We start from the raw sequence: 23,715 nt of genomic DNA, 5'->3' as shown, positions 1-23,715 counted from the left end.
TTACTGGGCCAAAGGAAGAGTGTGCGCGCTGCACAGTCCCACCAAGGCGTGTTCAGCTGCATGGAAAAGAACGCCCCCTAACAATGAGACTTTACTAAGAGGAGTTCCTCATCTCACATACGCACTCCGGGCAGAAGAGAACTCAGAGTTGGCTCTGCAGCTCACCAGTGTCATCAATGACACAGGTTCCTGCCACTCTTCTCCCCGACTCGGGATGAGTGCATCTCCCTCATTAACCCAAAGGTGCTGCCACAACTCCATACGTTATATCCTCCCACAAAAGTCCCCAACAGGAAAAAGGAAGGGATGTCTGCTCTTATCAGAAAGTCCTTCCTAGAAGGTTTCCCCCAAGGGTCCCACTGAGCAGAACAGGATCACCTGGTCACTCACTAACTACAAGGGAGCTTGAGAGGCAAGTATCAGGCATTTTCAGCTTTTGGCATGATAGCTGACATCTGCCAGAAAGAACACAGGGAGGGCTATGAACAGCTGTTGAGTAGGCTTTCGACGTTGTACCCCAAGCTTTGGGCACACTTAGACCAAGGCTTTATTTGTTAATGTTTATTTATTTTGATAGAGAGAGAGAGAGAGACAGAGACAGAGACAGAGTGTGGGTGGAGGAGGGGCAGAGAGAGAGGGACACACAGAATCCGTAGCAGGCTCCAGGCTCCGAGCTGCCAGCACAGAGCCCGACGCAGGGTTCGAACCAACAAACTGTGTGACCATGACCTGAGCTAAAGTCGGCCACTCAACTGACTGAGCCACCCAGGCACCCCCCCACAAAGGCTTTTGTCATATCCTTATAGGGCTTATATAGTCATTCACTATTAAGTTTCCTTAAATCAACTTATCTTTTGTTTAACCTAAATACCTTTATTTAGGTAGGAAATTTTACATCCCTACTGTAAATTCAAAAACCACTACCAGACACATTTTTCTAATCTATATTAAAATAAGTTCATAATGATTAAAATAAAAGTTATTTGCCTATTTTACCCAGCAGGAACCCCTGCCCCACCAATAATAGCCAGACTTTGGGACACACATAGCAGGGTAAACTCCTTTCCTCCTAATTCTTGGGCCCTGGTATCAGGAATCCCCTCACAAATTGCTATAAAGTGCATCGTAAGGTAACGTCCTGACTACATTTTTACAGTAGTGGGAACAATCTAGCATCTGACCACCAGTCTCCATGCCCCGCCCCCCCCCCCCCCCACAAAGATGAAGACATTTAGCAAAACCATAAGAGGGGAACTAGCTGGCTTCCTAGGAAGTCACACCCCACTCCCGAAATGCTTTGTTTTATCCTTTCTGCTAAAATGAAAAATGTCTCAGAGGCTGAAGGGACCACCTCATGCCTTGGAATAAGAACAGTCCAACTTTTTGGGGGGCACCTGGGTGGCTCAGTCGGTTAAGTGTCCAACTTCAGCTCAGGTCACAATCTCACGGTTTGTGAGTTTGAGCCCCGTGTCGGCTCTGTGCTGACAGCTCAGAGCCTGGAGTCTGCTTCAGATTCTGTGTCTTCCTCTCTCTGTGCCCCTCCCATGCTCATGCTCTGTCTCTCTCTGTCTCAAAAATAAATAAACGTTAAAAAAAAAAAAAGTCCAACTTTTTTTTTTTTTTTTTTGGTGGGGGGTGTCTAAGCATACTCCTATTTACCCAAAAGGAGGCACTGACTATGGGCTGAGAGAGGTGACAGGTGACCAACGCCCCATTACTTACATCAGAGGCTGGACCTTTGTCAGCGCCTGGGCAGGAGAAAGTGACAAATTCATGGCACCGCTTGTGCACGACGAAACAGCAGACTGCAAAAGACAAAATAAGGGTAGGAGGAAGGGAGGAAGGGAAGTGGAGAGGGGGGAGAGAGGGAAAAGGGGGAAGAGATCATTAAACCTGACTTCTCAAAAAGCAAAGGCTTTTACACCAAAATAAACAATGATGTCAGCTTCCACACCTTACCCTTTTTTGAAGCCAAACCCTTGGGTACCCTCCTGCCGCATCTTGCAAAAGTGTTAAACTAGGGGTTCAAGAGATCACAACCGCTCAAAATGACACCCCTCCCCCTTCCCAAAGATCACTTAAGCTGTCTGGTCTTGTGCTGGTTTTGAAACAGAATGTGATCTCTTAGATTGGGCACCACAAGATGCCGTCAGCTCATGTTTAGATCCAGAATGTGTAAGAAATACATATCTTTAAACACGAGAATCACACTCAGAGACTGACATGCATAAGAGGAAGGGCCGTGCAGAAAAACAAAGTAAGCAGAAATGGCAGGCCCGTGCCCCCACCCACCCAGAAGCAATGCCAACTATAAGTGCAAGAGTGGAAGAAAAAGCCACTATGTTCACATTGTTACTATAGTAGTTTGTAACCAAATACATGCATACCTATATTTGAACTTGTATGAGTTAAATGCATCTATGATATGGCTCCACTATCTGGGAATTACACACTCGGGGAAAGGGGCAGTCAGAGGCTCTATACAAAATAAAACTGATTTGGGGGGCACCTGGGTGGCTCAGTTGGTTGAGCGTCCAGCTCTTGATTTCAGCTCAGGTCACCATTGCAGGGTCATGGGATTGATCATGAAGCCTGCTTAAGATTCTTTCTCTCCCTCTCCCCTCTCCCCCACTCACACACTCTCTCTCTAAAATAAAAAAATTTTTTAAACTGATTTTTGTTGGTGTGTTTCAAATCTACCTTTACAAACTCCAAACTGTGGCTTCTTGGAGGACGCATGCCACACTGCAGGAACCAGCTCAGAATCTTTCCAAGGAATATTCTCAGCGAATGAAACAGGCCAGGAAAGCTCAAGACTATCCCTAGTGATACAGTGAACCTGGGCAACAATCACCAGTGGCTGTTAACATCACAAAAAGACTCGGCCTGCCTACTGATGAAAGTTACCACGAAGTACTCACCACCTACCCAAATACTCTGGCCAAAATAATCAAGCCTGAATCAGTTCAAGCACTTGGATCCAACTACCGATTTACATAAAATACAAGTGACAGAGACACATATTAAATTGACATCACAGGGAGGCAATGAGGAAAGAAATTTTTTTAATTTTTATTTATTTTTGAGAGAGAGCGCACGGGGGAGGGGCAGAGGGAGAGGGAGACACAGAATCAGAAGCAGGCACCAGGCTCTGAGCCGTCATACACAGCCCCATGTGGGGCTCGAACTCACAAACTGCAAGATCCTGACCTGAGGGGAAGTTGGATGCTTAACGGACTGAGCCACCCAGGCGCCCCATAGGAAAAATTTTTCTAATATACAACATTGTAGAAAAACTACAAGACAACCAAATGGTTTCTTCAACAAAGTAGTTGCAAAGAGGACAGGAGAGACTTTTAGAAAAGTTAAGCTCTTCTGCAGGATACTGTAGGGGTGGGGACACTTATGGAATGTACAACACAAAGTGGGAAACCTAATATATACACTGTGCTTTTAGTTACTAACAGTGTACCCACAGCAGCTCAACAATTGTAACAAATGTACCACACTACTGACAGATTTTTTTAAGTGCTTTACATATATTACTTTGTTTGATACTCGTAACAATACCTTAAGGCCTTTTGTTATTTTAATTGAGACATAAGTGACATGTAACATTATTATTAATTTCAGTGTACAAAATAACGATTCGATGTTTGTATATATTGCAAAGTAATCACCCAAATGCCTAGTTAACATCCATCACCCCACATTGTTACCAATTTTTTCTTGTGATAAGATCTTTTAAGATTTCTCTCCCAGTAACTTTCAAATATACAATATAGTGCTATTAACTGTAATCACCACACAGTACATGACATGCCCTGAACTTAGTTCTTTTGACCACCTCCATCCCCTGCCTCTGGCACCAACCAAATTGTTCTCTGTGTCTACGAAGTTGGTTTTTTTTGTTGTTGTTTTTAAGATTCCACATCTAAGTGAGATTATACTGTATTTACCTTTCTCTGACTGATCTCATTTGCAAGATGTTGATAATAGAGAAACTGAGGGGGGACAGGGTTGAGGAAGCATATGGGAACTCTCTGTACTTTCTTAATTTTTTTATTTTTTATTTTAGAGAGAGAGCGTGCAAGCAGGGGAGAGGGACAGAGGGAGAAAGAGAGACAATCTTAAGCAGGCTCCACTCAGCACGGAGCCCAACATGGGGCTCAGTCTCATGACCCTGGGATCGCGATCTGAGCGGAAATCAAGAGTTGGACATTCAACCAACTGAGCCACCCAAGCGCCCCAGAACTCTCTGTACTTTCTTAGCAGGTTTTCTGTATATTTAAAACTGTTGCACCTGCTTCGGATTCTGTGTCTCCCTCTCTCTCTGCCCCTCCCCTGCTTGCACTCTGTCTCTCTCTCAAAAATAAATAAGCATTAGAAAAAAAAAAATTAAAACTGTTCCAAAAGAAAAGAAAACTGCAAGAAGTAAAGAGTAGGGTGGAGAAGCAACTTATATATTCAAAAAGATTTAAGAAACCTATCAACTAAATGCAATATGTGGACCCTGTTTAGAAACCAGTTTAAATAAGTTACTAGTCTGGACAATAATGAAATAATCAGGAAAATGGATACATTCACTTTGTGATGATAAGAGGGAATTACTGCTATGGATAGGGGATTAAAAAATTTTTGATGTGGTTATTTTTTTGTTAAAGAATCCTCATCTTTGAGCCTACATCCTGAAATCTCTATGGATAAAATGATTTAATTAAAATAATTAAGCATGACAGGAAGGAGATAGAAAGGGAAGGGTTATAGATGGGGAAAACAATTAGTCATGACTAATCATTATTTGAACCTGAATGATGGACACATGAGGATTCATTATACTAAGCAGTCTACTTTAATTTTTTTTAAATGTTTTATTTATTTTTGAGACAGAGAGAGACAGAGCATGAACAAGGGAGGGGCAGAGAGAGAGAGACACAGAATCCGAAGCAGGCTCCAGGCTGTGAGCTATCAGCACAGAGCCCGACACAGGGCTCGAACTCACAAACCGCGAGATCATGACCTGAGCCGAAGTCGGACGCCCAACCGACTGAGCCACCCAGGCGCCTGAAGCCGTCTACTTTCAGGTATGTTTGGTATTTTCCACAATGCAAAAATTTTAAATCCTCGTGGTTGGGAACCAAGAAGAGGTCCAAAGGAGGCAATTTCTTTCTCCTTTGCTTACTCCCTTTTCTGTTTTAATAGTTACTGTATTTTATGAGTCATATATACTTTGTATAAAGACGTTTGTGTTAAACAGTGTGTGTGTGTGTGTGTGTGTGTGTGTGTGTCCCGCTCTGGGCCTATATGTCTATGAATGCCAAGAGAAATATATGAACAATGGTCAACAGAAGCCAGGGATGGTTATCTCTGGGCAGTAGGATTGCCAGTTGCAGGAGCCAGACTTATGACATCTGGACAAATTTGCCATGATGACGGCTCTGTGACCTTGAAGCCTTCTTGAGCACAGCCCCCAGCCTCATTCTTTCTGTTTGGTCCAACCACACCCTCAAGGACACGGTTGGAACATAACGTTCTTGATGTGCTCTGGAGATAGGACTATGACACACAACCCTGCTTGAGTGTCTCTCCCAAGTGGTCTACGAACACATACTCCCCAGCCTCTGGGGCTATGAAAGCAGGGCTTGTGGAAGTTGGGGCTGTGGAGATCTACTCATCTTGCATCCACCCAAGACCTGCTTCTGTCTGTAAGTCCCCTTGCTGAATCATTTCTTACCAAGCTGGATTTGGCTTTTTTTTCCCCCTTTGGTCCTGTGACTCCTTCAGCCTTTGGAGGTCATTTTGCATACACCTCCTTTCCACAGAACACCAATTACGTCCACTTTCAACCTTACATTTTTCTATATTGTTCACAGTGTTTACAATGAGTAAATATTAGTTATATAATCAAGGGAAATAAGCCTATTTCCATTTTGAAACAAAACCAAGAGTCAAAGAAAAACACAGGTCAGGGAATGAAAAATATTATTGCCAGAATTGTAAACTCAGGGGTTGGGGTGATAGCTGAATGGACACGGCTAAAGAGGAATTTAGCAAACTGGAAGTCTAAATTGAGGGACTGCCCCAGAATTCAACAAAAGGTGTGGGATGGCATAGAAGAAATGATACAAACATGGAGGATAGATCCAAACATTTTAATATCCATCTAAATGGATGTTCAAGAGAGAACAGAGAGACTGGTAAAGGTGCAATCAAAGAAAATAGAAAAAGAAAATTCCCTAAAGATTAAGAAGAATTTGAGTCATTAATTTGGAAGAAACAAGCAAGCAAGCATCAGTATGTATAAAGGAAGAAAAGACTGAGAGTGACAGTATCTGGGATCATTCCAACATGTCCAGCAGGGGCAGGAAGAGAGGAGGGAGAAGACTACCAAAAAAGGAACCAAAATAATTTTGACATCCGATTTCTCATCTGCAATTCTGAATTCGTGAATATGATAGAGCAGTATCTTCAAAGGCTTAGGAAAATTCATTTCAACTGAAAACCTCATACGAAGCCAAAATGGCATTCAAATGAAGGTACAAAATAAAGACATTTCCAAATACAGGGACCTAGAAAATTTACTTCCCACAAAAGGAGTACTAGAGTATATACACCCCACAAAACAATAACCCCACCAAAAAATGAATGAAAAGAGGCATAAGAAACAGTAGTGAAAGAAAGAACAAAAACAAAGAGGGAGGGGCACCTGGCCCACTCAGTTGGTAAAGCATACCACTCTTGACCTCAGGGTTGTTAAAGTTCAAGCCCACATTGGGTGTAGAGATTAGTTTTTTTTTAATCTTTAAAACACACACACACACACACACACACACACACACACACACACACACACAAAGGGAGTGAGGAGGAGGAAGAATCTAAGTCATAAGAAATGGGGGTGGGAGAAGGGCTGTAACACTGAGATGTGCAAAGAGTCTTGTCTTATTCCTCAAGAGGTTATGGATACTGAGAAGACACATGTAAGACACCGTAAGCTTGAATATATGTGCTAACAATTAAGAACAAGAATAGAAATATTACGTATAATTTTCAGACTACTGAAAGAAAAAACTGGACAAAGAAAACTCAATCCAACTACACTTGAAAAGGCCCTCCCACACGCCCAAATTTCATATAAATATTATATTCTTTTCTTTTTTTACTCCTGTATAGAATGACTTGCACTTCAAATTCTTTAATCCGTCTGTAATTTCTTGGCACCTGATGTGCATGGGAATCTACTTTGCCTTTTTTTTTTTTTTTTTTGTCCAAATAGGTGATCAGTTGTCCCAATGTGTTTCATTGAATAATCCATCCCTTCCTATACACTGGGGTCTGTCTCTGGACCTTCTGTTCTCTTCCACTGGTATGTCTTAGAGCACAGCAGTGTGAGTTTTAATGATAGTAGCTTTATAATATGTTACATCTCGGCAGGGCAAGTCCTCTCTCATTATCCTTACATCCAACATTTTCTTGGCAATCACTGCGTGTTTATTCTTCCAAGTGAACTTTAGAATCAGTTTACCAAGCTTTTAAAAATACCAATGGAATTCTTATTGGAATTGTATTTAGTCAACCACCCCCCGCAAAGAAATATTCACTGGAACTTTGTTTGAAATTGTCTCAAATTTAGAAAAGTGTCAAGAGAGCTGACACTTCTACAAACAATGAGTCTTTCTATCAGGAATAGGGTGTCCCCTTGTTAAAATCTGACTTTGTGTCATTTAATGAAGTCTTCAATTTTCTCCACAGGTCCTACACATTTCTCATTTAGTATGAGTCGAGGGAACCTTTTTTTACGCAATTGTGATTTGGACATTTTTTTCCATTTTATTTTCCAACTGGTGATGGTTTACAAATAGAGAAACCATATATTTATTTTGTAAGCATTTTTTTAAACTCTTAATAGTTTTTTCTGGGTTTCAGTTGCTTTCTTTGAGGTTTCTAGAAAAAGAAACATATTAGACCCATTAATAATATTTTTTTTCCTCTCTGATACACCTCTTTTCTTTCCTTATCTTTCCCCCTCCTTCTCATATTTCAACGTCTGCAACTTTCAGAACAACGTGGAAAAAAGGGGATGAAAACAGACAGCCCTGCCCATTCTGAACTTTTACCAGCTTTACCTCTCCCTCACTTTCTTCTCAAACTAATTCTTAGAATTTATACTTCCCTTGGGAACTGTCCATAGTGTTCTCCTCAGTGTATGTCCACTGTGTCTGCTCATCTGGGATGATAATATGCACCTTCTCATTCTTTCTTCACATTGTATTTTTAGTTAGTTTCTCTTTTATTTTTTCCAGAGATTTGTCCCATTCATTGTCTATTTTATTTTTCTACCATTAGAGATGCAAATCATGGATATGTTTCTCAATTCAACTGCTTTTTTTCTATGTTATTCATTGCTACTTTTATTTTTATTGCCCTGCTTATTTTAATTGTACTACTTATCCATATTTGTTATTGCATTACTTCCTAGTTAGGAGGATGAATTCTGGAGTCAGGTGGCGAGGTGTGGATCCTAGGCACATTATCTTATCTCCCTAGGCCTCAGTTTCTTCTCTAGAAAATGACGGTGATAATACAGCAACCATATCACAAGGGTGTTGTCAGAATTAAGTCAGTTAATACATGCTCAGAACTGTGCCGAGGATATTAGGAGTATTCATCAAATGTCTGCTGCTATTATTTATAGTTCTTTCTCAAGCTTCTTGAATGAACAGCTCAGTTAATTTATTCCCATTCTTCTTCATTAAAAATTCAAGATTTTTGGGTGCCTGGGAGGCTCAGTTGGTTGAGCATCCAACTTCGGATCAGGTCATTATCTCGCAGTTTGTGGGGTGGAGCCCCACATCAGGCTCTGTGCTGACAGCTCAGAGCCTGGATGCTGTTTCAGATTCCGCATCCCCTCCCCCTCTCTCTTCTCCTCCCCTGCTTGTGCGCTCGCTCTCTCTCTCTCTTTCTCTCAGAAATAATAACTAGATAAACTTAAAAAAAAAATTAGGGGCACCTGAGTGACTCAGTCAATTAAGTGTCTGACTTCAGCTCAGGTCATGACCTCACGATCTGAGAGTTCAAGCCCCACATCAGGCCCTGTGTTGACAGCTCAGAGCCTGAAGCCTGCTTCAGATTCTGTGTCTCCCTCTCTCTCTGCCCCTCCCCTGTTCATGCTCTGTCTGTCTCTATCTCAATAAATAAACACTAAATTTTTTTTAATTAAAGATTTTAAAGCTAAAACTTCCCTTTCAAGTACAGCTTTGGTGGCATTGTATGTTTTATACTGAGTTGCCATTTTTAAGTTACTAAGTGGTCTCTTTCGGTTCTAATTTCAACCCAGAACTGTTTAGAGAAGTTCTTCCCCACCACCGCCATTTACAAGTAGCCACTGTGGTCTAGACTCTTTCTTCAAAACATCTAAAATGTCAGTTAAGATCTTATTCATCCTTAGTCTCTTTAAGGGGGCAGGGGGCAGGATTCATCTCTACTTTCCTAGTGTCTGCTCCAATTCCTGGTACATAAGTGATACTTGGTAAACCAGTATTTTGTGAATCAACGAAGAAAAGAACGAATTACCATCAGCCACAGAAGAAAAAGAAAGCCCAACCAACCAACCTCTTGGTAACACGGAGCTCTGGCAGGCCTTCCACAGTCCACCACCAAGAACAGGGATAGATGTACAGCAGCCATTGTCAAGGTCTCTTCAAGGGAGCCTTCCAACTGACCACAGAAATAACCCATTGCCACCAAGCTAGAATCAATGCGCCAAGTGACTTGACTACACTCCAGCCTACTCCACGGAGAAGCTGGGAACATACTGGAACATCGATGAGCTTCTGGTACAAGTACCTCCTTTACACAATGCGTTTCTGGAAGTTGTGTAAATCAAATTCCCCATTAACTAAAACACTATAAAGAAAAGTAGTAAGGCTGGCTATTTAAAGAAACAAACTAAATCCTTTTGTGATACAAATAAACACCCCCTCATTTCTGTTTGGCAAATTCACGGTAAAATCAGTTTTTCTTTAAAAAGAGACAACATTTACTGAGCTGTGAAACACACACCAGGTCCTGCTTTCAAACAGGTACTTGGTAAGAGCCAAGAATTCCTAGATCCTTCATGGTTTATTCAATAGCTCCTTGCTCTGCAGAAGTTAAAAGCCCGCAGTCCACAGCCCTCAGCCCTCAGAATCCAGCCTGTAGCCATGCTTCATTAGGACTATACAATGGAGTCTCAAACTCAAATGCCTGGGGGTCAGGTAAGCAATGAAACTGTCCAAGGGTCAGGTGGAAGAATGCATGCATGACCTAAAAGGGAAAATTAGGACTCAGCTCTAGTAGAGAATGAGTTGAAAGGTCCCAGCTCTATCCACCTCCACCCCTCCCTTTTCACATGTAAGATCGTGAAGGTCACAGGCCAGCTTTGTAGGTAGAATAATGCCTTCCTCCAACCCTCACCAAAAACGTCCATGTCCTAATCTGTGGAACTTGTGAATGTTACCTTTGGTGGAAAAACAGACTTTGCAGATGTGATTAAATTAAGGATCTTGAGATGGCGAATTATTTTGGACTATACTGGTGGGACCAATGTAATCGCAAGGGTCCTTACCAGCTGGGGGCAGGAGGGTCAGAGTCAGAGGGGGAGATGTGACAGCAGAAGCGGAGTTTGGAGTGATGTCACTGCTGGAAAGGAACACGAGCCAAGGAATGTGGGTGGCCTCCAGCAGATAGAAAAGGCATGGAACAGATTGCCCCTGGAGCGTCCAGAAGGAACTCAGCCCTGCTGACACCTGGATTTTAGCCCCATAAGACCCATTTCAGACTCCTAACCTCCAGAACTGTAAGATTATGAATCTGTGTTGTAATAAGCCATTATGTTTGCAGTAACTTGCTACAGCAACGATAGGAAAACAATATCCCAGCTACTGGTTGATCCCAGAAGCAGAAGACCTTGGTCAAAAGCCCAGGGCACTTCTCTGGAGCATCTGTCCCAAGAACACACTGGGATCCTGACTTCATTTCACACTGCACCCCACCCCTAAATTCCCAATTCTAACCACTATAATGTATTCATTGCATCCAAAGGGGTCTGAATCAAGGTATCAACATTTCATTTTTTCCTTTCGGAGTTGATTCTCCCCTTCTACCTCATTCTCACTGAGATCTCTAGTGGCAAACTGACATCCCTGGAAGTAATCTCTGTCCCCGAATCCTGCGACTTCTGCCCGAGACAGAAATTCCAGTGCTAATTGCAGGTGTCTGTGGAGGGAGAAGGAAGAGAAGGGCCCTCAGCTCTTTCCTCAGCCCTCACCTGTCTCAGCTTCCAAACAGCTGGCTTGCAAGAGAGAAAATCCTGTCTTCTGCCAAGAGTTACTCTGGGCTCTGCTGGACCTCGGTTTGAACCCTCATTTACCACCTATACGCTGAAGCCATTACTCCAACCACTACACCTCTCTGGGCCTCAGTTTCTTGTCCCCAAAATGGGAACAATAAGAGTATCTACTCTCAGAAGCCTGTTTTGAAGCTTAAACGAGACAACACACACAAAGTGCTGGATGGACAGGGACACTGGAGTTGGAACCAGCAGTCCTCGTATCTTGCTTTGCAACGGCTGGGGAGGACCCCTTTTTCCTCCCAGGTCAAAGCCAAATCACAGGCATGAAACTCTGCCTAGTGTCCAAGATGAGGCAGGGCTCCCCCGTATGTTTTCCCAAACCACCTCCACAATCAAAGGCACGGTTTGCACCCAACGCCTGGCCCCCTGGCATTCAGAAGACTGACCCACACGGTCACACTACTTGAGTTCACAGAGGGATTTCACATCCGTGATTTCACCCGAGCCTCATCACGGCCCTGTGAGGAAGACGTTTTGACCTGCATTGTGTTGACAGAGGTGCTAATGCTTAGAGAGAAACGACGTGTCCAAGGGCGTCCAGCTAGTCAGTGGCACTTCTTGCACCAGCAACCAGGTTTGTCTTCCTCTAGAGCCCACACTCAACTAACACGGTGTCACTGCTTTTGTGTTTGTCATCTATCTCACTGTTCCAGAAGAAATCCTCCCCCGCTTTCCTCACCCCCGCCATCCAGTCAGTTGCTAAATCTTACTGAATCTTCCTTCGCAACATCTTTTATACCATATCCTCTTGTACATTCCCCACTGATTCCACCCTAACTGCCCCCAGCAACTCAGACACGCAATCTTGCCACGAAGCCTGGTCTCCCCCAGAAATGGACGAGTCCACCTTGATATCGCATCCCTACGAGCCAAGGTCTTCCAGAACTGCAAAGGAGCTGCGGCCACCAATGTCACACAACAGCCATGATTTCTAAATGAGATGTCATGTACAAATGTGCAGCAGGAGGGCACGAAGCAAGCTCTCAAGGAAGGTTGATTTTACTTCCTTCCAGGTTACAGGGGTTCGTGGGACAAGCTCTGCAGCCTAGCTGCCTGGATTCTACAGCAGGTGCCACTATTTATTAGCTCTGTGACCTTGAATAAGTCCATTGACCTTGCCGTGTCTCTGGTTCCCAGTCTATAAAACAGAAACAATAATAGTACTTTTCTGACAGAGTTGTTATTAGGCTTATGAATTAATCTTGGCACAGTGTATGGACACAGTAAGTGCCAAACAGATACTAAGTATTGTCAATAAGATTCCTACCTACTCCCCTCCACCCCATGCAGCCTACACACTCTTTAAAAATTCATGCTCTGAAAACTCACTCTTTATATCCTTTCCCTGCTCTGACACACTCACTAGCTGCCTACTGCCTAAAGCTGCAGTGACCAATGGCAGCCACTAGCCACATGGGGCCATGCTTATTTAAATTCATCAGGTAAAACTTAAGATTGAGGTCCTCAGGGGCACCTGGGTGGCTCAGTCGGTTAAGCGTCCGACTCTGGATTTCAGCTCAGGTCAGGATCTCACGGTTCATGAGATCAAGCCCCACATCAGACTCTGTGCTGACAGTGCGGAGCCTGCTTGGGATTCTCTCTCTCTTTCTTTCTCTCTCTCTCTCTCTCTCTCTCTCTCTCTCGTTCTCTCTGCCCCTCCCCCCACTTGCACTCTCTCGCACACATTCTCTCTCAAAATAAATAAAGTTTTAAAAACTTATTTAAAAACTAGGTAAATAAGGGGCGCCTGGGTGGCCCAGTTGGTTGGGCGACTGACTTTGGCTCAGGTCATGATCTCACAGTTTGTGAGTTCGAGCCCCACGTCGGGCTCTGTGCTGACAGCTCAGAGCCCGGAGCCTGCTTCGGATTCTGTGTCTCCCCCTCTCTCTACCCCTCCCCTGCTCACACTCTGTGCCTCTCTGTCTCTCAATAATAAATAAACGTTAAAAAATTTTTTTTAAACTAGGTAAATACAATAAATAAAATTCAGTTTCACATTCACACTAACCACACTATTGCAAGTGTTTAATCTTAAGTGGCTAGAAACTACCATATTGGACACTCATCATAGAAAGTCTTATTGGACAGCACTGGCCTAAGAACAAAGTTCGAATTCTGTAGCTTGGCATCCATTGACAGTATAACCACAGTGTAACTTTAGTCTTGTCTCTTCTGACTCCTGTGCCTCAACACTCCTGCCCAGGCTAGATGACTCTCCCTTTCCATAACGCATTTTCCTCACCCCCTACTGGGCAAATTTGTTCCACAAACATATCCATGCCAGCAGACCATCATATGCAATCCACAAAGGAAACTGAAGGCAGAGGAGCTCCCGCCGGCATACTGAAAGCCAGATTGGAATAGAAATGACACATGCCACATGATAATTCAACTCAGGAGCCCCACGGACAATGGGTGGCTCATCCTACTTACTTTAAAGCAGGGGTTACAAACTCAAATGCCTACTGAGACTAGCCCTTGTGACTAAGTGAAGCAAGCCGGTGCAATCCAGCAGAGGAAGGTGGCTGAACTGAAGTGGAGAACGCATACCCATCCCAGAGACACTCCATCCAACAGCAGCCCTGGAGTCACCAGCCCAGCACGGCCAGATAGGATTTTTTTTAAAGTTCTGCACGACCCCCCCAAAGACATCGAGTCTCTCCAGTTTACGAGCTCCGCTTTTGTGGGTCATCCTGACTCACGATGGTTACATATTATCTCTGAACTAAAATATCCTCAACCACAGAATAGGAATAAGACCACCTACTTCATACAGGATTATGAGAATGAGACCAGATTAATGTGCCTGGAGTGTGCCTGCCTCCCGTCTAATTCTTAGTAAAAATATGAATGAATGCATCAACAACGAATGGATGAATGAATGAATGGGCTCTTTGGTCATTCTCACATTCAGACATCGCTCACCATGGCTGAGTCAAGAGGCAAGCAGCTGCGGCCAGGAGCAGTGGGGCAGTTCGTACGGATCCATAGGCGGCTGGCCCCAACAGTCAAGCCGCGGGAGCTCAGAGGGCCGCCTCCCAGTCCTGTGTGCAGTCAGATTTCCTTTTGAACCAGTATGCCAGCTTATGGTTTCAAATTCAAACACTGCAGATGAGCATACGGTCGAGAATCACTACTTTACTCCATTATCAGAGGGAACTGGTCTCTCCAGTTTCTTGTGCGTCCTTCTAGAAATATTCTCTGCGTGTGTGTGAGCACATGAGTCTACACCCATAAATGGAGCGAGACATTCTGGATCTCCTTTTTGGTATTTTTAATCTATGGCCCTTTGGTTTTCCCCATATGATACAATTCTAAACCACGGTTCTCAGCCCTGGCTGTACACTGAGTGGCCTGAGGTTCTGGAAACAGATCAGTGCTCAGGTCCCACCTCCAGAGAGTCTAATTAATTGGGGAGTAGTAAGGGGTGTGGGGGGAGAGGCTGAGGACAGGTACACTTAAAAAGCTCCCCAGAAGAGTCACATGTTGAAAAGCATTGCTAATCTGCAGAATCCACTCATGCTTTTTCCCAAACGAAGACATCTGGGGGCCCATTCCATCTCAATATGCAAAGAACGACCCCATTCTAGTTCCACAACTGCATCTTACTCCATCACATGGGTGGGCGACCATTTACTACCCAATCTCATAAGGACTTCCTAAAGCTCCGAGGAGGATTAAGGAAGAAGCAAACTTCATTTGTTTATCAACAGCCAAGCAGTGGGGCGGGAACCACACAAAAGCAAAAGCAATAACCTTGCAGTGGTCAGCAATTGCAGGAAAGGAATGTTTTCGTTTATAATGTTACCAAATTTATTTAACTAAGCAAGAAAAAGCAGCAGAGCCAACAAGAGGTAAATAATAGGCCTCAGAAGTAAATAAAGCCGTGAGGAGAAAACCACCCCCCACCACCACCTTCTGCCATACCAACCCTAGGGAGGCAGGCCCCCAGGCGGGACAGCTGCTGGGAACATCCTGCTTGTTTGGATAACACTTGGAGACTGTTCTTGACCCCTTGGCCTCCCTCTTTTGATCAGACTCCGAAAGTGGGGCCAGCAGGACATAATGCCACGGCCTGAGTGAAAATATCAACATCCCCTCATTCACCAGGCGGATCTAGCCCTAGACGCATTCAGATCAGAAAACTCGGTCCCAGAACCAGGCGTGGTGGGCATCTCTTGTCTGGCCTAACCAGCATCCATCCTTTGTGTTTCCCCTTTGGCAAACGGTCCCTCTCTGACCCCCTAGTTCCTGTGAGCTGGCTCAGGGGGCCCTCCCCCTCTGGCTCCCCGGGGTTGTGGAGGTAGGACCCAGGCCACAGTGTGGATTCAGGGATGGGCATGTGACTCAAGCTACCCAATGAGAATCAGTTTCAGCGCTTGGGCTGGCATTGTTAGGAAAGAGGCCATCCTTTCCAGCGGTGCTGCTAAGCTCGTAGGGAATCAGTCTGCATGTGTCATCTTCATTACCACAAAGAAAAACACTGTTCTGACGGTGAAGCCAACAAAGAGAAAAGCAGAGCTAAGGGATATCTGATGACCGCGTAGGAGCGCCTGGATCCAGCCAGGCCTGAATCCCCACCCCTCGACTTTTCGAGACAAGTTAAAAATCCCTCTTTGGGGGCGCCTGGGTGGCTCAGTCGGTTAAGTGTCTGACTTCGGCTCAGGTCACGATCTCGCGATCTCGCGGTCTGTGAGTTCAAGCCCCACGTCGGGCTCTGTGCTGATGGCTCAGAACCTGGAGCCCGTTTCAGATTCTGTGTCTCCCTCTCTCTCTGCTAACCCTGTTCATGCTCTTTCTCTGTCTCAAAAATAAATAAACGTTAAAAAAATAAAAAAATAAAAATCCCTCTTTGCCTAAACCAACTTGAATTGGGTTTTTGTTTCTTGAGACCAAAGGACTTCGGACTAATAAACCGAAAGGTGAGAAGTTGAAGAATGGCCAGTGAGGTCTCCTAATTTCTCCTGTGCTTCATGTATTCCTGTAAATAAACCTCTTTTCTATTTTAATTAGGAGTCTGGTGTTAAGAACACTCAATTGGATCGGTCTATGTGGGTGAATCAAGAAAAGGTAGGATACAGTGCCTCACTCTTCCCTTAATTCCTGTAAATACTGCAGCCCTCAATGAAGAAAAATACACCTAGGAGTTTGCTCCGTAAGAGAAAGCACCAGAAGATATAACAACTGACAAGTCTTTATCCACAGACACCTGTTACTTGAGCTTCTTTTCAGTAAGTGTGCCCCTAGGGTGGGCACATGCGACTCACTCTCACGGATGCAACTGTGATTTATACCATCTGCCTACTCCCAGCTCCTATCCTTGCTCCTGAAGGAGGGACCAGAGATCCACAACACCGAGGCCTTTCTGGACACGACAATGAGTCACATCCACCAAACTGTGCCTCTGGAGCTGAGTGGCTTGAAGCCCAGAGAAATAAATCACATCAATCTCAGTCACTCTAAAAAGCAAACAGAGAAAGCTTAATTCTCTGGCTTACAAACTCAGCAAGGAGGGCGGCCTGCTGTGTGAATATTTGCAAAAATCACCAAATCAAAGACAGAGCTATGGACATTCAGCAGGGGGTATCTGTTGGTTTTGCCATTCCGGTCGAGTGTCCACTGCCCCTTCTTCTGGTGACTGACATGTTGATTCTCCTTTGGGAGGCCGGCCCATCTCCACTGTGCACAGTCGATCAAGGCTGCAGCTCTCCCTCTGCCAAGGGGTTGGCAATGTGACCCAGGATCAATCCCGGTCTTTCTCCTGGGAATTTGATTCTTGAATCGTAGTGTCACCCTGCAAAGGCTGCCTATCAGTTCCTGCCACCTAGATCCAAGAGCTACTCGGATCCCCATACTTTCTAAGGCCCGGTACTGCATGAATGGGGTACCCCATATGCTCTCAACGGATTCTGTAAAGAGAACTAGAGTCCGTTTGTGTTGCTTACAAAGCACCAAACAACCCTAGCCACTTCAAAGGCATCTGATCTCACCCCATCCTGATGCAAGCATCCTTCCTACAACATCCCCAAGAGATGGTCACCAAGCTTTCACTGCACACTTACAGAGCAAGAAGCTCTCTACCACCTATAGACAACTCTCCTATCAGGAAGTTCTACAGATGGCACAGGTGTAGGCCCCTGTAACTCCCTGCCCCTGCCCTGTGGACAACTCTCCTATCAGGAAGTTCTACAGATGGCACAGGTATAGGCCCCTCTAACTCCCTGCCCCTGCCCCGTGGACAACTCTATCATAAAGTTCTAAAGACTGCACAGATGTGGCCCCCCCAATAACTCCCTGACCCCACCCTCTGCAGCCCCTTCCTCCTTTCCCTGACTCCTCCTCCTCCTCCTCCTGTTCTTTCAGGAAGCCAATGACCAGGACCACCCCACCCCCCCCCCGCCCCACCGCCACACACACACACCTGTTTCCCCGGTATGTCCCTTCACCAGACTAAACATTTTCATTTCCTCTCAATATATTTGGATATACAGGACAAAACCTTCTCACTATCATCGCCAGTGCTCTGAGGCCCAATAAAGTCATAGCAAAAACGTCCTCACGATGGAGACTTTCCACTTGCTTTCTTTATTATTCGAATAAGACAGTTAAGGGTGGAACACTTACACACAGAAAAACAGGAAAAAAAAAAAAAAAAAACCTGGAAGGAAACATGAAATGTTGACGGTGGCGATCTCTGGTTGTAAGGATTTTGGGGGTTTGTTCTTCCTTTTATAATCCTGTATTTCCCTAAGTATTCTAAAATAATAAAGCAAATATGAATTTTGATCAACTTCATGAAGTATCACTTAATACAAGAAAATAGACCCTTTTGGGCACCTGGGTGGCTCAGTCAGTTGAGCGACTGACTCTTGATTTCGGCTCTGGTCATGATCCCAGGGTCATGGGATCAAGCCCCACAGTGGGCTCTGTGCTGAGGGTGGACCCTTCTTGGGAGTCTCTCTCTCTCTCTCTCTCTCTCTCTCTCTCTCTCTCTCTCTCTCTCTCCCCCTCTGCCCCTCTGCCCCTCTCCCCCACTCTCACTCTCTCTCTCTAAAATAAAAATACAAAAAGAAAGAAGATAGACCATTCTAGATGCACAGTTTGATGAGTTGTGACAGGTGAGTCAAACCTACGTAACTACCACCACAATCAGGACACAGAATGTTTGCACCGCGGCAGAAGCCCTCCCGTGCCCTTTTGCAGTTAGCACCCTCGCCCCGCCTCCCGCCCCCAGCACCCACTCAGCAGCTTTCTCTTACTACAGATTAATGGGATCATACAGTATGGACTATTTTGTGTCTGCCTTCACTCACTCAGAGTAACGTTTTGATTATTAACAATTAATATAGCACACTTATCAGTGTCAGTAGCCAGTTCATTCTTACTGCTGAGTAGTATTTCGTTACACAGTCCTTCCAATGTTTCCTTATCCGTTCATCTGTTAACCGATGTTTGGGGATTTTTCTCCCCCCCCCCCCCCCCCCCCCCCCCCCAGTTTCTAGCTATCATGAATAAAACTGCTACGAACGTTCATTTATACATCTTTGTGTGGACACATAATTTATCTTGGTAAATACCCAGGCAGGGGGCTACTGTGTCTTATGGGAACTCTGTGTTTAACTTTGTAAGAAACTGACGCTTCTTTCCAAAACTGTTGTACTGCTTGATTTTTTAGAATGGAAACAATCCAATGCGTTGTTGTTTTTCTATAGATTTATTGGTCTGTCGGCGGTCTCAGTAGGAAATGGAATTCACCCTGGATGTTCAATTAAAGACACGAACAACTGTGGGATACTGTCACACCACATGTCATGAAACGGTACCAACAACAGCCAAGTAAGAGCTGGAACCAAGGAACAGGGGACGCTGGTCAGGAGCAGTCGCTGCAGAAGGAGGCCAGAGACAGAGGGGAGGCGTGCAGGGCTGGAGGGGGCGTAAAGTACCTCGAGATCTCCCCCCTCCTGCCCTCTAGTCTCTGCTCGCCACCTCCCACCGGCCTAACCGAGGCAAAAGTCAGCCAGCAAAAGAGCCCGGGAGATGCAGGGCACAGAAGTCCATCCCACGACACAGGGCAGGGCAGAAAAGGGCAGAGGGTGGTGGTCCTAGAAAAAGCATCAAAGAATCACTAGACACTGTCCATCCCCTGAGAAGGAGAGAAAAAGAACAAAGATTAGATTTGCAGTCCTCTGAGATGTCAACACTCACAAACCAACGCGAGTCTTGGAAGATGGAACGATTCTATCACTATGACAATAATAACTACAGCTACAACAATAACTACTACTGCTTATCCCTATTACTGCTAGTAACAATAGCAATAACTTTATTGAGTGCTTACTATATACTCCAAGCACATGCTGTGTTTATAGCACTATCTCAGGTAAACCTCAAAAGAACCAGAGAAAGCAAGTCTATGATTATCCCTCATTTTGCATTTGAGAAAAACGGAGACTCACAGAGGCGTAAAAAACCTGCTCTCAGGGCTCCAGAGGTTGGTGACGCCCCAAGCACTACTCCATATTGCCTCCCAAAGGCTCCATTGCTTACCCACGCTGTGCTGTGGACGAGCCACTCTGTGCCTCGTCAACTCCTCTGTGAAAAGGTCTGTCTGTCCTCCCCTCGGACCACTGGGAGAATTTAACACAACAGAGCGGTTCGGCAAACACTTTTTTGAGACCCAGGGGTCCTGCACCACCGCGGTCTCTAACCTTGCAAGGGTTGCCACAATCCTTTCAAAGGAGGAAACGATACCTCAGAAAGATTCCCTGCATCCTAAAGATGAAAGAGCCAGTAAGAGGCAGAGGAGGGATTTGACCTCAGGTCTTCCCGTCTCCAAAGTCATACTTCGCCCTTGGGGAAAGGAGAGGAAGGGTAAATAATGTGCAAACGGGGTGGGTTTGGTGCCTTTACCTTGTAGATCCACATTTTCACACGCATGTGTTTTGGTGCCAGTCTGTGGCTTACTGTCAGCAGCACAGTTTCAAAGCTCCCAGACATCCAGCAACGACGTGCTTCCTTCCATCACCAGGCATTCGTATCTGCAGAACCCCGCGCCCCAGAGCCCAGGACTTGGGGCAGCCACCCTCTCCATTCCCACCATCCTTCTAGAACATATAAACGTGAAGGGCTGAGAGGTGCCTCTACCCTTTGGTGCCTCCTTAGAGATGACACTAACATTTGACACTCTACTGATTTCCCAAGAAATCCAACCAAGGTCCAAATACAAACACACAAGCTGCCTGCAGTCTCAAAACTCAGTATTCTTGTCACGTCTTAATACCCTGTCATTTGAGCTACACTCACCCTCCATGCACTTTGAAATCTCTTTTGCTTTATACTCTGCCAAAAGGTTCCAATTTTTCTGTACTGGCATTGACATGATGCAGAAAGGAACATGTGAGCCATGAGGGCTTCAAAAATAGCCTGGAACTTTTCAAGGAAGGGGACCGTAGTGGGATGACAGGCAAGCTATTCTGCATAACAAAGCACCGTGTCCCCAGAGTCAGGCACAAGCCCACCCTTCCCCACGTACACACACACACACCTATCAATCACTCCCTGAAATATCATATCTGTGGGAGGACGAGAAGATAATGGTATGATCAATGGGGCTCCAGAGAGGAAGGGTGGGGTGGACTCCATCCAGTGGGGAATTTTCTACTGACAACAGGTCAGTTATGCTTGGAGTTAACCAACTCACCATGGTAATAAGTGATGATGATGATGATGATGATGATGATGATGGAGGAGGGGAGGAGGAGGAGAAAGATGGCAACAACAATAACTAACAATATTGATAAAATGCCTACTATGTGCCAGGCACTGTTCTAAGCTCTTTACATAGATAAACTCATTTAATCCCCACAAGTCAATGATGTAGGAACTACTAATAGTCCCATTTTACAGATGAGGAAAGCGAGGCATGAGAAGCTAAGTAACCTGTCAGTAAGTGACAGTCAGACTAGAACCCAGGCTCTCAGACTCCAGAGTCTTTGTTCTTACCCACTATACCTCCAGCTCATACTCCTCGAAACAAAGCACTCATTCCAGGCCACCACTGCAGGGAAAGGAGGGTGAAGAACCCTCTTCTCTGGACCCTTATTCCCTAGGAACAGCTTGAGACCCACACCGAGCCTCAGCTTTATTGAGCACTTACTATCTACTAGGCATGTCCCTGAGGGAGTACTTTCACCCTCCCAATGACCATTTGAGGCAGGCTGCCATATTAATTCCTCCACTTGCTTTTTTTAAAAAAATGTTTATTTATTTTTGAGAGAGAGACAGACAGAGACAGAGAAGTGAGTGGGGAAGGGGCAGAGAGAGAGGGAGACACAGAATCTGAAAACAGGCTCCAGGCTCTGAGCTGTCAGCACAGAGCCCAACGCGGGGCTCCAACTCACAAACCGCGAGATGGTGACCTGAGCCGAAGTCGGACACTTAACCGATGGAGCCACCCCGGCGCCCCGCTTCCACTTTCAAGATAAGGAAACTGAGGATCAGTGTGCTGGTTTCCCCTCATCTTCCCTCCACATCCATTCTTTGCCTGACTGCTGTGTTCTGAGACCTGGGAGGCTGACCCCTGCAGAATCAACCCAATTCCCCTTGCCTCTGGGTTTCCAACTGGGCTCAGCCAATGGGTGAGACCGACAGGTGACTGGAGAGGAGAGAGGCTGGGGTATTTCTTCCCTTTCCTCCTTGCCTTGATTTGCCATGTGGGAAGCAGTCGCATCCCTCCAGACCAACCATACCTGCTGGTGGTCCCTTCATCCTCAGCTCTATAGACCCCAGACTATTTCCTCCACTTGCTTCTTCCTCCTGAGAGATGTTAAATAATCCCATCAAGTTTTCTTCACTCAAGCCACCCAAGTGATTTCTGTTTGCTGCTAGGATCCTGCAGGTATAATCACAGAGAGAGCAACTTGCCCCAGAGTTACACCACTAGTAAAAGGCAGATCAGACAGATGGGTTTGAGCCCAGAGCCCACTGTCTCCCAGCACTCTGCCGTGCAGCTTTCCTCAGAGTAGGGGGGACTAGTCCTAAGTCCTCTGAAGGCAGGGCCAGTAGCATAAATGAGTCAAGAATGTAGATAAAGTACAATAGGGAGTGGTGGGGACTGAGGCAAACCAGAGGGCACATGCCCCACTTACAGGTAACCACACGTAAAAGCAAACACTGTGCAAACAAAAAGTAGCTCCATGACTATTTCTCACGTTTTCCCGGGAACCTCACCACTCACTCTCCAGAAACCTCCTGCTGCTAGAAATTGTTCCTGACTGCACCCTAAAGTTCTTTGCACCTCAGTCCTATTCCCAGTCCTTCCCACACAGGCTTTTAGATCTATTCTCCACTTTTAAAAAAGAGTCAGGCAACAAAGATAATTAATTCCTTGGCTTCAAAGGCTTCTTCCCCGACCCAACGCATTTTCTCCGCATCAATTCCTTGGCTTCAAGGGCTTCTTCCCCGACCCAGCGCATTTTCTCCGCATCTGGGCCACCATCCTATGCCTCCCGCAGGCAATAACCAGGAAGCTGCTTCTGTCTCCCTTGTTGTCTGCTCTTTGGGGGCTGGGAACCCAGCTACACCTGCTGTCCAAAGGAAGGATGAGAGAAGAAGTGTTCGGACCCGTTGCCCACAGTCTGCAGCATAGCAGCATCATCTGCGCTGCGGGCAGAAAAGACCACAAGAATCTCCGCACGTGAGAGAGGAAGGAGGCACTCTGCGCCACTGACCTTGAATGAAGTCAGACAGCTGCCGGTTTGCAGAGCAGAGGCACCTCTCGCCCCAGAGCCATTTGCAGGCATGTCTCACAGCAGGGGCTGCAAACTGGTGGCCCTCAGGCTCCTGGGCTCCCTCTGCGCTGTGCTTCATAAAACGATATGAAACCACTGCCAATACGTGTAAGATAGGAGAGCTTACAATTTTTAAAAATCCAAGTTGCTGGCTTTCGTTTCCCCAAATTAGAAGTTATAGCACCAATGGGTCCATATTCTCCCACGGTGACAAGGCCGATGGACCCGAGTTCAGTAAAATGTGAAGTCCAAGGGGGCAGGGGATTTGTCTGGTTCATTTGCTGCTGTATCCTCATGCCCAGAACCATGTCTGGCACACGCAAGATACTCAACGAACACGTTGTGAGTGAATGAGTAATTGACTCATGAGTAAAAGGCAAACTTTCTTCTCCACTTTACCAGCAATCCCTACTGGGTTTAAGTCCCTTGTTAATTGCCTTTCCAGGCCTCTGCAGACCCCCAACTCTTAGTGAGAGATTTAAAGGCAGGCAATACATAGCCCCTGCTCCTTGGAAATGAAAGATCCAGAACAGG

General features: G+C 45.4%; 1 protein-coding gene across 3 annotated transcripts in view; it reads right to left on the bottom strand.

Moving 5' to 3' along the window:
• The window catches only part of PRKCB (protein kinase C beta), a 331,204-nt gene that overhangs the window by 194,083 nt on the left and 113,406 nt on the right, over positions 1 to 23,715 (bottom strand). For all 3 annotated transcript variants that reach the window (XM_019430299.2, XM_019430298.2, XM_019430300.2), the window contains one exon: positions 1,723 to 1,805. In XM_019430299.2, the coding sequence (XP_019285844.1) occupies positions 1,723 to 1,805 (83 nt within the window). The remainder of the gene's footprint in view (positions 1 to 1,722; positions 1,806 to 23,715) is intronic.

This window comes from Panthera pardus, unplaced genomic scaffold, assembly GCF_024362965.1.
Source record: "Panthera pardus isolate Hobbes unplaced genomic scaffold, ASM2436296v1 HiC_scaffold_5, whole genome shotgun sequence".
Classification (NCBI taxonomy): Eukaryota; Metazoa; Chordata; class Mammalia; order Carnivora; family Felidae; genus Panthera; species Panthera pardus.
This window is presented reverse-complemented; position numbering and strand designations above follow the sequence as displayed.